Source organism: Branchiostoma lanceolatum, chromosome 17 (genome assembly GCF_035083965.1).
Source record: "Branchiostoma lanceolatum isolate klBraLanc5 chromosome 17, klBraLanc5.hap2, whole genome shotgun sequence".
In the NCBI taxonomy this organism is placed as follows: domain Eukaryota; kingdom Metazoa; phylum Chordata; class Leptocardii; order Amphioxiformes; family Branchiostomatidae; genus Branchiostoma; species Branchiostoma lanceolatum.
Window position 1 is genome coordinate 9653091 of NC_089738.1, and position 16612 is coordinate 9669702.

At 39.6% G+C, this 16612-nt stretch overlaps 2 protein-coding genes and 1 long non-coding RNA gene across 3 annotated transcripts; all 3 read right to left on the reverse strand.

Moving 5' to 3' along the window:
- Window position 1: 1 nt before the first annotated feature.
- On the reverse strand, window positions 2-5349 carry LOC136423399 (dysferlin-like). The gene is made up of 16 exons (XM_066411542.1): window positions 5294-5349; window positions 4912-5095; window positions 4528-4590; window positions 4372-4422; window positions 4235-4265; window positions 3709-3824; window positions 3370-3416; window positions 3158-3240; window positions 2787-2863; window positions 2586-2654; window positions 2383-2426; window positions 1943-2019; window positions 1321-1427; window positions 826-942; window positions 382-562; window positions 2-162 (listed from the first exon to the last, which is right to left on the reverse strand). Exons 1-16 carry the CDS (start codon window positions 5347-5349, stop codon window positions 2-4), a joined length of 1464 nt encoding a protein of 487 aa, XP_066267639.1.
- Window positions 5350-5516: 167 nt separating this feature from the next.
- Window positions 5517-6369, reverse strand: LOC136422544 (uncharacterized). Its single transcript, XR_010753634.1, has 3 exons — window positions 6259-6369; window positions 5970-6069; window positions 5517-5648 (listed from the first exon to the last, which is right to left on the reverse strand). It is a non-coding gene; the product is annotated as an uncharacterized lncRNA (long non-coding RNA).
- A 340-nt stretch (window positions 6370-6709) lies between these two features.
- Window positions 6710-7851, reverse strand: LOC136423401 (uncharacterized). Its single transcript, XM_066411543.1, has 3 exons — window positions 7754-7851; window positions 7143-7222; window positions 6710-6841 (listed from the first exon to the last, which is right to left on the reverse strand). The coding sequence occupies exons 1-3, from the start codon at window positions 7845-7847 to the stop codon at window positions 6710-6712; spliced, it is 306 nt and encodes a 101-aa protein (XP_066267640.1). The 5' UTR covers window positions 7848-7851.
- Between the last annotated feature and the right edge of the window lie 8761 nt (window positions 7852-16612).

A 16612-nucleotide genomic window follows, 5' to 3' on the forward strand; every position in this document is an offset into this window, starting at 1 on the left:
TTCAGAAACAAACACAATATAGAAAGAATACCAGTGTTTTGTGCAGATTGATGAGAGCGTTGTGTGTCTGTATCCTGTGTACGATATCCTCCCATGCACAGGACAGGGTCAGTACAGGGCCCATGCCGTCCCAAGGTACGTGGTACAGGTTGTCTTCCTCACCTGAAAATGCCAGTAATGATATATCTACAAAGCGCGTTCCATTCACGTGACCATTACGTCACTAAAGTCTGCCATATTGAATGGTTAAATCTTGAAGTTGTAACAAGAGTTTGAATTAGATTTAGTATTTCATCTTGGGTTCACACGCGCAGTTCATATCCATTAGGCTTTTTTTTAGATAATACGAAGCATAAAATAGTCTACTAGACTTCTGTTTACCTTCGCTTGGCATAAGTTTGATTGGGGATGTCGATGAAAAGATTGCAAACTTTTCCCAGCCTGGCTCGTTGTTGCCGTAGTGCCCCATGCTGACTTCAAACTTTACATCTCCCCCTCTCTCTATCAACGTGGCCTCAAGCAGGGCCACACACACTCTGTAGTTACGTGTCGCCCGTAGGTCCTGTTGGTAGATATAGGAAACAAGAACGGAAATGGTTTCATAGCTTACTTTGGTTTACCACATTTTTGCAGACATATTTCATGGCAGTTTCCATTTTTGTGCATATAAATATGTAAAAGAGCATCAACGTTTCAGCATTGTTGTATGAATGATGAATGAGATAGTTCTGTAGAAAACCCTCTTACTGTTCCATTATGTAAGTTGCTTTCTTATTCTGCACTTTATAATAGGCATAGTTGGCAAATACACTGTCTATTCGGTACCTTCATGCGGTCCAGTGCCTTCCTTTTGATGTCAGACACTCCAGGTTTGCTCTTGCTCTGGGACAGTTCGGTCTTCAGCTCAACCATCAATCGTCCTCTGTAGGCCACACCCTCTTTCTGAATTAATAGAGGTCAAGAATCGTTTCAACATACATATTTCCAAAACTGGCTTTCACCCTACGTTGTATACATACAAATGTTCTTTCAGGTTGCTTTTATACTATACTATACTATACTATACTATACTATACTATACTATACTATATTATACTATACTATACTATACTATACTATACTATACAGTACCAGCAAACGCCATCTAACCGCAGAAAAGACTGCCTCGGCAGGTTGACTCTGGTACCATGTGTCCTGAATACAATCGACGCGTGGTGTCTTATCCCCGGAGGCAGTTTAATTACCTTTTTCTGAGATAAAAGGAACAAAGAAAGAAAGAAAGAAAGAAAGAAAGAAAGATAAACACATTTATATAGATACCTTTCCCTTCTCCATCTCATCTTCCATTGAAGACGACACGTTTGTCCTTCCGTCCAGGGGTGGTCCATAGAGATTCAGGTAACATGGTCCAAAACTGGGCAGAAATCCTAAGACCAATACAAAAGGACTGAAGATTGCACATTGTAGGGAAGTACAGTAGTAGCAGTTATTCTTGGGTGTAATTTACCGTGTAAATATTACAGGGAATAGATAGAGAGAGAGACTGATAAACCTCCTGTTTAGACCGTCTACTAAGACGACTATGGACAAAGAAGAGTCTTTGAGTGCAAGTATCAAAATACCAAATACCAATTTAAACAGGGAACACTTCAAACACTTTTTCAATTGTTTAAACATGACATTGGATTGATTATGATGTACCCAGCTGAGTGGTGTATTAAATGAGTCATTCATAATCATACTTCATACAACGTGCACTATTTGATTAGCATGCTTAGCATGCCTAGGGGTACCCAATTCTCCATGCACAATGTACTCATCATTTCTTTGTGTATCGCATGCTGCATGCACACACCAGGATAGCATCCATGCAGTCAAGAAGAAAGCAAAAACATGAATGAGCATCCACCTTTATTGCCAGCAACACCAAATGATAATGCACCTTTTTGACCGGGGAAAGAGATTTCATGGCTTCTAAGGAATGTGGTCGCAATCAAGTCATCGAATCTCATCCTGTCCCTAAAGCAGTAGTATAAAAACATACAGGTAATGATGGTATTTGTCCCATTCTGAATCGCAATCATTAAGATTGTACCTGTAACTTAATGATATGTAAACTGAGTTAATGATTAGTCGTCTTTTCAATAGAAAGAAATATGAAATAACAAACCTTATTGCTTGAGATTTGTGCACGGCACAATGTATGGCAACAATAATAAAGCAATCAAAACAATGTTACTATTCTATTCAAAATATGATAAATATGATTCTGAAATGCTTTTGGTTCACAAAATCATATGATCACAACAAAACAAAAAGGAGGAATACATTTTCAACACTTCATTCTGAAAGAATGTTGTTACAAGTAAAAAAAATACTTACTCATCATATATTTCAATCTTCACTTCTTTGGAAAGCGTTGGGAACTGAAATCAAATACAGTCCAAGTTAATAACCATATTAACGACATATTATCATATTAAGAGAACCATTTATTGTAGTAACAACGTTTCTTTAAAGCAACAAAAAGCAACGAAGGAATTCACTACTGCAACAACAAAAATAGAAAACAGTGCTGAATGTACCTTATAATCAATTCGAAGCTCCTGGTTCCAATGTGGGTTTTCTTTGTCTTTCATCAGCTTTGTCTCCACCTGAAAATCACAATATAATATTCAAACTGTGAACCGAATGCCATCACTACTTCTATGTCAACTGTACAAATATAGCTTATATTCTTTCAATAAGAATTACAACTGCAAAGAATGTTTAAAAGAACATATTACCTTTTTGCCTGAGAAGTTCACAATCACATACCCATCGGGCAGACTGTTTCGGTTACTCAACAGAGATCCTCTATCAGCTGTATAGATACAAAATAATTCGGTTAGCCACAAATAAGCATGTTAATCAAAGCAGTCTTTATGATATGATATTTCAGACCTAAATTGGTAACTAAAAAAAAGCCACCCAGGATAAGATTCTAAGAAAAAAGATGTTGACACAAGATTGAAAAGTACGTTTTCAATTATGTTTCGTCGTTGCCTCTACTATTGTAGGTCATCTGTTATGAATGGTCATGTAAGTAACGTTTAACAATCTTGGTAAACGTTATGTATTACACTACATCTACAAGCAGAGAAACGCAATGTCTTACTCTCAGGTAGGTCCTTAGCATGGTAAATCCTGACACAAAGATTGGCAGGAACCATCTTCGTTACAGCTGGCCGAAGAAGATTTCTAGGCAAACACATCTGAATCATAAGTGAGGAGACCAAGCAAACAGAAGAATACAAAAAAAATCCCAATAATCGAACCACATTTACTACGTAGAACAATGACAAAGCAGCCAAGATGTGAAAAACTTACTCTTCAATGTTTTCTTTCTCCATCAGTTTATCATCTGGTTTCTCCACCTGAAAGGAAGATTTGTGAATGAATGTTCTACGTATATACCAAACACAATGTTCTGGCATTGAGTGGCGTCTACTGTACATGTAGATTTCTTTTCATTTTGGTGACACTAGCACCCCTGTAGTAGCTCTAACTACAAAATCTAACAGCTTAGCATTATACCATTTCCAGTGTATATTATCCATGGTTATGACAAAGGAACAGTGTTACTTGCTTAGATCAAAAATAAAATGTATACAAAAAGCTTACTACAAATTGATGTCGAAAGCTTTTTATAAGTCAGTAGTTACCCACCGGAGCCGGGTCACCATGCCCTAGGACAACCAGGCTGGCCTTCAGGAAGCCTCTAGAACTGGCAGCAACGTCATCGGGGTCGGTGAGCAGCATCCATTTACTCAGCAGGGCGTGGTCTGGGGAAATATCACATTCATCATTTGTGTCTCAAACTGACAACATCTTAATTGTATGATTGATAACTGCAGTGTAGATAAGAAGGCTACTTTTTGTTAACTTTCCCTGAAATACTTTTTTCAGTTCTTGTCGACACCATACTCTCTTTGTTAATATCAAAATGATAATAATGGATCACACTGCTGATCATTATCGATCAGTCGAATGATAATTTTGGATTATACATATATTTACTGATGGAACTATATGGGGGTATCACCAATGTAGATGTTGATGATTAATGTTCTTAGAGTCAGTTATATGATAGCCAAACGTACGTTTTGAGAAGAAGGTATGGCATAAAGTTTAGCTTCTATAGATGGTTATCATTGTATTTCTGTGCATTGATTGTTAGTAGAAATATAATTACCTGGCTGTTGGTAAATAGTCAAAAGGTCGATCTGGAGGAACATAAGATAATTTTGATGGGAAAACATAAACACAAAATAAAACAAATAAAAAAAGTAAAAAGAAATGAAAGGAGGACAAGCACAAATTTATGCTCACCTTGAAGGAGCCAATTAAGGCATCCTTTCTCCACCTACGTGAGTCAAACACCTGTAAATAACAAATGAAAAAGAAGATTTGTAATGGGAACATCCGATTCATAAATAACTGGTCATCGACAAGATCAAATGCATGGATTCTTGGTGATGATCTTACCGTGAATGACAAGCACTCCTGAAGTAAGTTGGCTGGGGACTCATGGAAATTGAAGAAAAATGACTGGAAGAAAAATGATAATAACAGTTTTTAAAAGCACAGATCATTGTGTGTGCGTATTGAACTTATACTTAAGATAATTATCCCATTATCTAAAGGTCTATAAATTTACAAACTTCTTTACTGTACTCATCATATAATACAATAATCATCGTTTCTGCAAACAGGAATTGATACAGAATAAACTTTGAATAAACTAACAATGATGTTGCATTCGCTTTTAAGCATCATAGTTCTAAACCGTTGATATCTCCAATACAGCTACAAGGATATGTCTCCTCTTTTACCAACTTTTTGATCTAAGAATTACAATGGAAAAATTACCTCGTTGAAATTCGGATCGTGTTGGTGACGACAAACTCGACTTTGCCTGGTCCTCCCAGCCAGTGTGATCTTACACACCGGACTGACGTTCTCTCCGTACAGGCTTCTACCCTCCACCAGGCGCACCCTGACCTGGAAATCCTGTACTGCATCTGACAGCTCATCTTCCTTGTTCAAGAGTAGTCTGTACAGAATGGAGTTATGATACAGAGATAATTAACGAAGTGATGGACTGGTGAACTATATGAATATTAATCCCAGAGGGGGTAAATAACCAGCCACGTTTGGGAGTAAACTCTCTTCATAAGTGGTGTTTGTAGAAAAAAAGACTTGAAATACACCGCTCATGAACTGTGACGAGAGGGGATACAGACTTAGTCACGTTTGAAAGTATTCCTCTTGCAGCGCCCCCTTTCGGCAAACAGTAACAGTGTTCATTACACCCTGATACAGAAAAGTAACACTATTTAACCATACAGAAAACCCTTCTATTTTGATAGGTTAGTGGCATATGGATTCATGACGTTCTGATCAATAAAGGTCCCGACCTCACATAATGTAGTCTATCACAAGAAACTTAAGCGAGGTTTTTACTCACCTGTTCCCAAGAATGATTGCTGAACCTTTGACCACTCCTGCTGAGTTTTCTACATCGTAGTTGGCCGCTTCCATCCCGCCCCAATGATCTGATTGGTCGTCACTTCTCTCCTCTTTCTCTTCGTTAGCATCATCCTCATCTATGGTAGAACAAGTGACACACATGTTCACAGTTTAAACGTTGCGACTTAACCATGTCATTTTTGATACATGTATTCATATATACATCAAATGAGGCATGAAAAGTCTATTTACGATGAAAACTTGCCTTTCTCATATAGGATACCAATCTAGTAACGGCTACTTTAAATGAGTCAGCGTGTTAACTGACTACTTTAAATGAGACAGTGCTTTAAACGGCTACTTTAAATGAGTCAGTGCTTTAACTGACCATCCTGAATTGAACAGTGTCTAAATGGATACTTTAGATGAGTCAGTGTTTTAAAGGAAACGGTACCTACCTTCTTCAGATTCTGACTCAGATTCAGATGGAACTGTTGGAGGTGTGCTCTCTTCAGCATCCCCGGGTGGGATATACATCATCTTGAGTGTCACTTTAGACTGGATCACATAAAAAAAACACCATTAATATGACCCTTTGAGGTGCTTCTAATTTGTTTGCAAAATCTTTGCATCATTTGCAGCAAAGCACTGCTTCTTAATCCACGAACAATGGTTGGAAAATAGCGATAGGGAAAGATGGCAGTTAATATTTCTGTTCAAATACAAACGCTGAGATATATATCTCACCTGTAAAGCCCTTCCAGTCTCATCGTGAAGATGACAAGATAAACCTGTTTTATCACTAGGGTTGGTGAAAACTTCCTTCAGGGAAATATTTGCTCTACCAATTACCCTGTATGTAAATGGCAAAAAAATTAGTTGAATGGAAAATGTAAACTGTTGCTAACACAATAAATAGACTCGCCTTATTCCTTCCTCTCTTTCAGGATGAGAGACCTTCAGCTTACTACTTTTAACATTCTGTCTTATCGTACCGCATTTACTCAAATTACATGACACTTTCTTAGTTATTTTGTGTTGTTTTCTTGGTCATTGTCAGCCTGGAATCCAGCCTTGTTAGTTTTGACCCGTTCCAACGTCTCTAAGAAGGCTGGACTCCAGGCTAGGTCAATTTAGGGAACAGCCCGTTATCTTTTTGTTTAATGTTCATATGAAGTACTTATTTTTTTTCGTTTTTCTATTGACATATGTAATGGTTAACACCATGATCATACCTGTCCTTGAATACTCTGATTTTCTCCTTAAGCACCACAGACAACTGGTCAGCTTCGATGTTCAAGCCTAATTCCACCAGGTTCCATGTCATATTCTGCGTAGGAAGAAAAACACATAAGAGTAGGCGATGTTTTAAATATAGATATGGATAATATTATGCATAAAACTGGTAAGGTGGCAAGTGCACAGTTTCTGTCAATAGATTCCTTCTATGTTAAACGGCCACCAAACCTTAGCCTAAAGCGTTATAGGTATGTATGCCGCACATTTAACTCACTATGTATTTTTTTCTCGAAATGTCACCGACATTCTTGTGTGGTAGTACGTCTGATGAGCATTGTTGCAAACATATACATACATGTGCAAGTCTATCATGATGGCAGTTAAAAATTCACCTGTTTGTTCCATCTTGCTGAGTGGGGAGAACTTCCGTCTTTAACTTTCACATCTAGTGATGAGGTCTTGAATGTCTCGCCTTGAAGAAAGTGTGAAAAGCACATTAAAAAACATACAACATATTTGAAGCTAGGATAACAGAATGCTAGTTTCAATGCTGACGCATGGCGTAGACGAGTTCGGATGAATGACCCAGATATTCAAACAGCATTATTCGATTACAAGCAACAGAATATGTGCTCGTGTGTATGTGTGTTGGCGCGCTAGCGTGCGCGCGCGCGTGTGTGTGTATGTGTGTGTGTGTGTGTGTGTGTGCATGCGCGCGCTCGTGTGTGTCTGTCTGCGTGTGTTTTTATGCATGTATGTATGTATGTATTTATGTATGCGTGTGTGTATGTATGTATGTTTGTGTGTGTGTGTGTGAATGCTAGTGTCGTATGTGTGTATGTGTGTGCGTCTGTGTGTGTATGTATGCATGTACTTATGTATGTGTGTGTGTATGTATGTATGTATGTGTGTGTGCATGTGTGTGTGTGTGTGTGTGTGTGTGCGTGCGTATTTGCGCGCGTGCGCTCGTGTGTGTACGTGAGCTAGTATAAACATCATTCACCTCTGAACTGAAGTCCGACGTACAGTCGATGTTCTTCATTGTCGTTAAGTGATGCTCCTAGATCCGCGGAGACATGGGAACAGACCAGCGCCATGCTGCCCTTTAGCAAAACAAACATAATTGTAGACATTATTGCCATATCAGAACAGTAATCAACGCCTAAAGATATCCTTTTTCTTGGTGATTAGGATAATGATTAAAGCTTAGCTGGGTGTAAGTGTAATTTGGTATCATTTTCATGTTCTAAAATTAAGATATATTACGCTATAATTACGATGTTTCTGCAGACGATAGCGCAGTGGAATGTGTGTGCAGGCAACGTGCAATTTGTTGAAAACACCAGGTATCTGAACAACACAATGACGGTATTGAATTACATATCAAATGTGGCAACATGACTTTCGAAGTTTATTTATTTATTTTAGGAGTTTTATTTTGCCGCTGGATGCAAGCTTATTTCATCAATGGGTTGATTTTCTCTGTCTTGTCATGTGAAACAAATGTGTCAACAACACGACAAACTTAGGTGGACAAAGTGGCTGACGATATTACTATTTAGGGTGGAGGCAAGAGCACACGCACGCAATACATACATAAAGCAAACGTATAGATCTGAATTTTCCAGCTACAACCAACCAACATGGCTGCTGTGACGTCATATGCAAATGATGTATATAATGACATGCATAGTCTGCTGACGTCACACCAGCCAACCTAACGTGTCATATTTCCTACATAGCTCCGAGGCAAGGTCACTGAACTGTAGACTCATTTTTGGACACCTTTGATTGACAAGTTTTTTTTCTGGCACAAAATCATGTATCTAGAACGACTTTTGAATATTCTAATGTCCCGACTCATTTCCTTCGAGCTAGAATGCCTGGCACTTGTTTCGGGTTCACTGAACGATAGTTTTCCCCTGAGGTTCTAGATCTACCAGGAAGTAAATATTTGCGCATGTCACTATCACTCGGAGTTTCACGTTCAACTAGCTGTATCAGGCTTTTTTTTCAATTTTATCCCTTTTAATTGCAATGAAGTATATCTAGTGTGTAAAACCAATTTCTTTATTAAATTCAAACATGATAGATACGTTAGGACGTTTGGTAATTGTTAGCAAAACTCATAAAACTGTTAGTCTGACAAATGTGGGGCCTTACAGGTGGCCCTTAAGGGAAGATTTACAACTTACGTTTGCTTAAGAAATACATGATCTACAATAACTCACTCAAAATGTCACTCATACATAGTGAAAAGCAAATTGCTGTCCTGGTTTTTAACCAAGGGCACCCGAAGATAGCATGCTAACTGATTTCTGTCTGGGACATGCGCGTTTCAGCGGAAACGATGTTGAATATTACATACCCTCCTTATAAAACCACATACCCCAGTTGAATCCAGTCTCATACTGGTGTATTTGGGTCTAGAAGACTGCACGAATACGACCCCGTCTGTTCAGTCTTCACAAAACCACACACCGCTAGGAGTGGAAAACAGAGCATTCTTCAGCAGCTTTGTCACTTTGGACGAGGTAAATAGTTTGCCTTCCTTCATCTTGCCGTTTAGCGGTCTCCTGTCTGGCGGTGGATAGATGAGGTAGTGCCGCCCAGTGGGACACACTAGCTCCCCTCACGGAACTTACGGAATCGGGACCTGTCCGATCACTGCCCCTTATCTATAGAATACGTTGAACTGCATACGTTCGAACGTTCACAGATTTTTATTTGCAACATTGAGGCCATCATGGTTCGGAAGGGTCACATTTTCCAGATTCAAACAACAAGCCGATGCTGGTGGCCCCTTCTTTTCCTTGCGCTGTTTTCGTGTATAAGTTGTGAGGGACACCACCGGCTGAATCACTGTGAAACGTCATCATCATCATCATTGACATGCAATACAAGGGTTAAACTGGTTTGCAGGTATCATAACGAGTTTACCAATCTTCCTACCAACATACCAGCTAACGTTGTTGGCTTGGATTTCACGTTCAATAACATACGGAATCTGTCACACATTCCAGTTCTCAACAACCTCTGCACGTTTTCTCTTCAATCCAACTGCATTGAGTCAGTCTCCTGGATAGAACTGAGAAAACTTCCGGCTTTAGAATATCTTTACCTGTCTAATAATAGGATTACGCAGGTCAACTTGGGCGCCGTAGAAGAATATCTTCCTAATCTTAGGATGGTAGATTTGTCAAGGAACAGGCTTACAGCATTGTCTGAAAGGGAGTTAGGGCTTCCCGTTTCGGGAAAATTAACCATTTCCATCGACAAGAACCCTTTTATATGTGATTGTAGAATGGTATGGTTAATTGACAAGTTTAAATGCTTTCAAGAATGCTATAAGGTTGAAAGATCAGATTCATATTGCTGTAGTAAGTGTGGCGTCTGTTTTCTTGACTCTCGGTTTGAGCCCGACAGTCTCGAGTGTGCTAGCCCAAACACTTTAAAAGGACTGTCGTTTGCTAAAGTTCTTCAACTTCCTGTATCGTGTGAGGTAGAAACAACTACAACTCATTCAATGAGTATACAGCCGTCTACTCTTGGGCAGGTTAAAACAACTCCAACTACTTCACTTCGCAATCGGGGCCAACACGCTCACAGAGCGACCCCTTACGGTACTCATGATTATGACACGCTTTCAACAAAGATAGAACTGGAAATATCTGTGTTCTCGAGTACACATGGACATGAATCTTCACGAAGTGTTCATGTTCAAACTGGATATTTTACTCCAACGCTATACAATACTACAAGAGGTCAACAACTAGAAAGCAATGAAGAAGGCAGTATGGTGCATGCTTTAATCATCGCTGTTGTAAGTATTCCGGCATTTCTTTTTATCACGACACTAATGATAAAGATAATCACGTTATGTCGATCAAGTAGAGAAGAGGATGATAATACTGTGAGTGGAGCTTTCATGCTTGGGCATATCAGTCCACCAATAGAAAACAATGCCTACCATCGAAACTGTGACTTAGCTATAGGGGCAACACAGCAACAGGATTCTGCCGAAATTTCTCTGGCTCACATGGTACCACCCATTCCCAACACGCTCTATCACAGACAGCCTAACACAGGGGTCCCACAACCACCTGATTCTACTGTCACATGCCTGGCACAAGTCATTCCACCAATAGAAAACACTGCTTACCACCGGTACAGTAATGCGGGGGCACCACAACAACAAAATACTACCGACATATCTCCGGAACAAAGGGAGCCCCCTATTTACAACAATACACACCAAAGAAGACTGAATACAACTCAAGTCTTTCCACCACCAGTAGGATACAAATGTACAGGAATTTCCGAGACAGGACTGAACAGTAATTTTTCTACCTCACAGCAAGTACTACCGTCAGGTCAAAACATTGCTGGCATAACAAATGGCCTCGGCATAGCATCGTTGCAGAAATTTCCTCCAACCAAAATGCTTGTTACAAACGATGTCTCGCCCTCAAGGGAACCGCCAGTATCATATCTGAATACAAACAAGATATGTCGAGCGCAAACCGTACCTACACCGAAACGCATTATCAGCAGCATTCTAGAGAACTCAAGGGCTGAACATGGGTTGGGCAGATGTAACGCTGTCTCATTACACACTGAAAACACAACGGCTGTTCCTAAAAGAATGGCATCTTTACATGCATCTTCCATCACCAAAACATGTGCAACGACCTCGGTGCCAGTTAGGAAGGGAGCCGCTAAAGAAGGCAACCCTTCCCGCAGACCTTTGCCAGAACTACCGATGACAGTGAGTCACCCTAACCCCAAGGTTGTTGACACCTTTTCCACCCAAAACAACGAAAATAGTATAAAACATGTACACATCTCTGAACAAGAATACGAGCAAATACCAGAGTACGGGGAAATCCCTTAGAAACCGTTGCCATGTCTACCATACCAGAAGGACGATGTTAACGTTACACGCTTGTAATTAACAATGCGGCAAGTGCAGACAATTTTATCCTAGAATATGTACGAGTCTGGGCTACAGGATATTGGTTGAATCTATGCATTTCGAGTTGTAGCGGATGCGAGGGGCAAAGAGTTCATATAGAGGCCATTCAACTCCATTGAAAAATGCATCTTATCTTATATAGTTTATAAGTCTTGTTTATGATAACGTTGTCCACCTTACTTTGCACACAAGCGTAATGTGTTTTATTATCATTAGCATATTTTGTCTGTTAATTAACATTACTTTAACAGATGTATATACTGGTATTTTGACTACATTAAAAGTAGAAATCGAAACTTCGTGTCAAGCCTCTTTTATATTTACTTCAACAGAATAGTTTAGCAGCTAACCGGCTAAAACAATATCTATTTTGAGTTGGATTGATTGGATCAAGATTAAGGGCACAATATAGGGGCTTGTCTGGGATTTGAACCCAGAACCTCTAGATTCGGAGTCTGTAACCCTGACCCTATATATAGCTACGGCTAACATCGCTACAGGAAACGTCTTGATATGTAGCATGCCATGACTCAAAATCATTTGTTTGCTAAAAACTAAAACGTTCTGGAAAACCGTGATTCCACATCATATAGAACCGCCATGAAAGCAAGTACATTGTAGAAGGTTCTGTAAAAGGTTTTGGTAGCCTCAAGGCCGCCACGTACAACAATCAGCTATGCAATTTTTTTGTCACCGTCTCTCGCAGTTCAATATCGTCTAGGCATAATTGCACGTAGCTACCGTACTCATAGCTACATACTGCATACATACATTACGCATAACGCTTCAAGGTAAGACCCCAACAGCTATAGTGGCATGGGTTGTCTACGAGTGCGATCAAAACAAGACCTAATACTGCATGGCTCAGAAGATCGACACTTTTACACAATTGGAAGAAACAAAATGCACCATGTAAGGTTCCTCATAGATTACCAAGATTCAGATCGCTCTGAACCCCCCCCCCCCCCAAACTATCAAAACATGTACATTAAATACTAGCCCTTCCCTTCCATCTCTTCAATAGCACAGTCCAGTCATGTAAACCAAGCTGGCACGGAACTATTCATATTGGGTCTATCATACTATTTGTACTAAAAAGGCATACATTCATTCATAGCTTGTCAAAGTATCCCTAGTCAAAGATACACACAGATATATGTGACTACTCTTCTAGAGAGAACCGCTAGGTGACGTGAGTGCAGACACAATACTGACTGAGCATTTGTAAACATGTCATTGCCGTCTGAAGCTGCGCAAGCAACGTACTACGTGTAGTCACACTTGCAGTGTTAATGTATTAGTTTTCTGTCTTTGTTTGACCGAATGTCTACAGACCACTAAGTTTTAAAAAAACATGGTCAACAGAGGTTGTATTATCAGCTTATCCGAATACAACCTGCAAAAACGTGTACTTCGACATTATGAAAACAAATCGTACCAAAGTATTTTCTATCTATGAATCATTCCTGTACCACATGTTTTTCAAGCACATTTTCTTTACCGACTTTACAATTAGTTGAATATGCCTTTTGAAAAGGTGTTCTTTCTGTGGGTACATACCAAAGCTGGAAAAGATCATAAGACCCTCTTTTCTATTTGTACGAGCTCGAGAAGTACCGCTCCAATTCCTATAGTTGTTTCCTTTCACCGAAAAAGCAACACTTTATCTTCGTTTTAAACACACCAGATTTTTTTGTCTTGTAGATATTTATATATTTATACTCCAAAAATACTCTACAGTAAACCATGCTGGTTTTGCAGGTATATAGAGGGAACAAGTTTTGAGCTCGAGGTTGCAAATGCGAGAAAGTGTTTACACATGAAAACCTTTACTTAGAGATCTGTCAGAAGTGCATGCACTATTTGCAGCGACTGAACAAACATGTACTATTCATTGTCAGTGACCTCTGTCTGACTTGTGTTAAGGTGTCGTATTGGCTTTAAAAGAAGCTGACGGAAAGAACAAACAACTGAGCATACCAGGCGAGTCTGTCCGTTAAAATTTATCGTATGGCATTTTAGAAAAACGGACAATTTCGCGCGCGCGCGCGCGCACACACACTCACATACACACACACAGACACAGACACACACACGCGCACACACACACACGCACACACACACACACGACATGGTTTTAAAAATGAGCTCTTATTTTGTTGACTAAATAGAGATATTTAATCAGATAACAGTATAGGGTGCAACCCAGCAGAATCTACTAACCAACAATAAATATTCAAACGAAACTACGTGTATTAAAAGCCAGAACATTACATACTTGTTATTTACATAATTAGGAAAATATCTACATCTTTCTATTGAAACGGCTACCGTTATTACTAGTATGAGTAACGTGAGGTACCTTTGACCTGATACTAATCCCATTTGAGTGATAAATCCGCCGCTCAATGTTTACATAACGATTGTTTAAGCACCAATTAGAGGCGAATAGAGATGTAACGCTACCAGGCCTCAGATAGTACATCTTTTATTTGTCTGTTTGAGGCGGGCCATTATTTTTGACAGTTGAAAAGCTCCATTCTCACATAGCGTAGTGATGTAAGAATTTCCACCCGTGCAATGCTAAGTGCTACAGGTATTTATAAAAAGTTAAGAGAGATAATTAGAAAACTGTTTAAAAATAAAAATGTTATAAAAAACTGTACAAAATGTCGTCTGTTTTAACAGCAAAACAACGAAGTTCAAACCTGTATGTTTTCTCCTCACTTGTACTGTTAAAGTTTGAACGTAATTTGACATGCATATACGTGCTGCCTTGCATATAGAGTTACAGATAGAGTAGTAGCAGGTTTGAGGGTACGGATAACTTCACAGTGTTGCTATTGTTGTGCCAAGCATTCTCGTGTTACATGGAACCACTTGTTAAGAGCTAAATCTAGGGAACACTCCCACACACAAGAGGGTGACTGCGATAGCTAGTCACAGAGAATCATATAACATATCAAAATGATAACTCCAAGATTCATACTTAGATAAGCTAGAGCAGAAATTCTGTAAATATCATAAAGCAAATAACGTAACATGCCGCAACAAGAAACGATCAAGTACCTTTGGTTGAACGAACAACCAATTTGTAAACTATACGTATGAGGCATACAAAATACATTTGGACAACCCCTACTCATACCAAATTTGTGAATATTGGCAGTCTCGCTCAAAATATTTTCAAAATGCAACCGAAGTGTATGTCCAAATTCCTTACCTGCTAAGAAGGAGGCGTCCTGATTTGTGCACTTCGTACCCCCGGACTGTGTGTGAAGTCAGGCCGAACTTAACGCTATTTGAACACGTAACCTAACCCCACTCTTCAAACAACTACAGCCACGTACCTTTTCTAAGTCTTCTTACCTCAAGTGTCACCGTTGTATCACGGACCTAATCCTGCTCGATTTGTTCCAGTTTAATGAGCTTAGCACACTACCTTTGTTTACAAGTACACCTTATGAGTTAACGTCGGAAAGAAAGTAAGACACGGAATTCTTGGGTTGCCGTATTGACGAAGACTTGGTTCTTTTAAGAGACCGCTGCTTGTAATTCTTTGTGTTTTCCTAATGAGGTTTGACCGCTCTAAAAGGGGAACGTTGTTCCCATGCTCATTTGTGAATCTAGGTTACAAGAGGGTTAAGAGAGAGGGCTCGACTTCAGCAACTATTAGAATGGCATTTTCCTTGTGCGTGAGCATGCTCTGAGATAGTTTCTACTACCCCACAGCGCTCCCACTAAGTTTTGTAAACAGTAACATAAGAAAGTTACGTGCGTGATTAGTTTGTCACACATGTAGTTCTATATAATATATAGCATGCTGTATTTTAGGCATTGTTGTCGTTTGTGACCTGAACAATAGCGCTCCTAGCGGATCTCCACTCAAATGCACATGAGAAAAGTGAGCCGTGGAAGAAAAGTGTAAGAAAAATAACGGGAATTTCATCTGATTAAACAAGCATGATGAAACAATGAGACAACTCACCTGCTAAACCTCCCAAATCGCGGTCATATCTCAGGATATGAATGTATCACAACTCACCTGCTGAGTAATTGTGAACCATCACTCTAGCCCCAAAGCATGCAAAGGAAAGCCAACGACCACGGATGCTTTGAGTGTAGCAGCACTTGTTACACTAATGGCTTCCTCAATTCTTGGAAAACAGCTATGCCTTGGCCCAGAATGAACATGGGTCAGACCTTGTGCTTTTAAGGATGTCTATTTTCGATATCAGCTTCCTGCTTTAACAGGAACTATGTCAGGCTACGTGGAAATCTGTATAAAACAGCCTTCTTAAGTAACTTGACTTGACTCTCTCTCTCTCTCTCCCTCTCTCTCTCTCTCTCTCTCTCCCTCTCTCTCCCTCTCTCTCTCTCTCCCTCTCTCTCTCTCTCTCTCTTTCTCTCTCTTTCTTGCAAACGGCAAGTCAAAAAGGAATAAAGACCAGACAGAGGTTGACCTGCGATCTCACATTACACGCCATTGACGACGAACATCGAGGAGACGACGATTTTCCCTCACAAATATGCTGGGCTCAGGTGCTGGTAATTCTATACCGCCACAAATTAGTACAAGGTCGATGTCTTACGTTAGGCTTAGGAAAGGAAATGTTGTGTTTCCAGTTCCGGTTCCGGTCCTGGAAAAAATTGGGTCGGTAGGGAGAGATTCTCTTTTATTTTCTTGTCTTTTTTAAAGATTTCAGCCGACGTGATTCAACAAATACAGTTTAACAATGTAAAACTAGAATGCATCATGAAACTATTTTTCTCAACATGATGTTGTAATTGTACGGACATACATTGTACAAACACAAGCAACAAAGAAGTACAATATTTACTACACATTCCTAAATCAACCGTTCGAAGCCTTAATCTGTTCACAAA

Excerpts from the sequence above, each read along its gene's own strand:
- LOC136423399 (XM_066411542.1), bottom strand. The coding sequence starts at position 5,349 with ATGAACACTGTTACTGTTTGCCGAAAGGGGGCGCTGCAAGAGGAATAC. Across the intron at positions 4,423-4,527 it reads AGGAGTGCTTGTCATTCACG|GTGTTTGACTCACGTAGGTG; the intron begins GTAAGATCATCA and ends TGTTATTTACAG. Across the intron at positions 2,864-3,157 it reads TGCTAAGGACCTACCTGAGA|CTGATAGAGGATCTCTGTTG; the intron begins GTAAGACATTGC and ends GTATCTATACAG.
- LOC136423401 (XM_066411543.1), bottom strand. The coding sequence starts at position 7,847 with ATGGCGCTGGTCTGTTCCCATGTCTCCGCGGATCTAGGAGCATCACTT. Across the intron at positions 7,223-7,753 it reads CGTCGGACTTCAGTTCAGAG|GCGAGACATTCAAGACCTCA; the intron begins GTGAATGATGTT and ends ACTTTCTTCAAG. Across the intron at positions 6,842-7,142 it reads CAGCAAGATGGAACAAACAG|AATATGACATGGAACCTGGT; the intron begins GTGAATTTTTAA and ends CTTCCTACGCAG.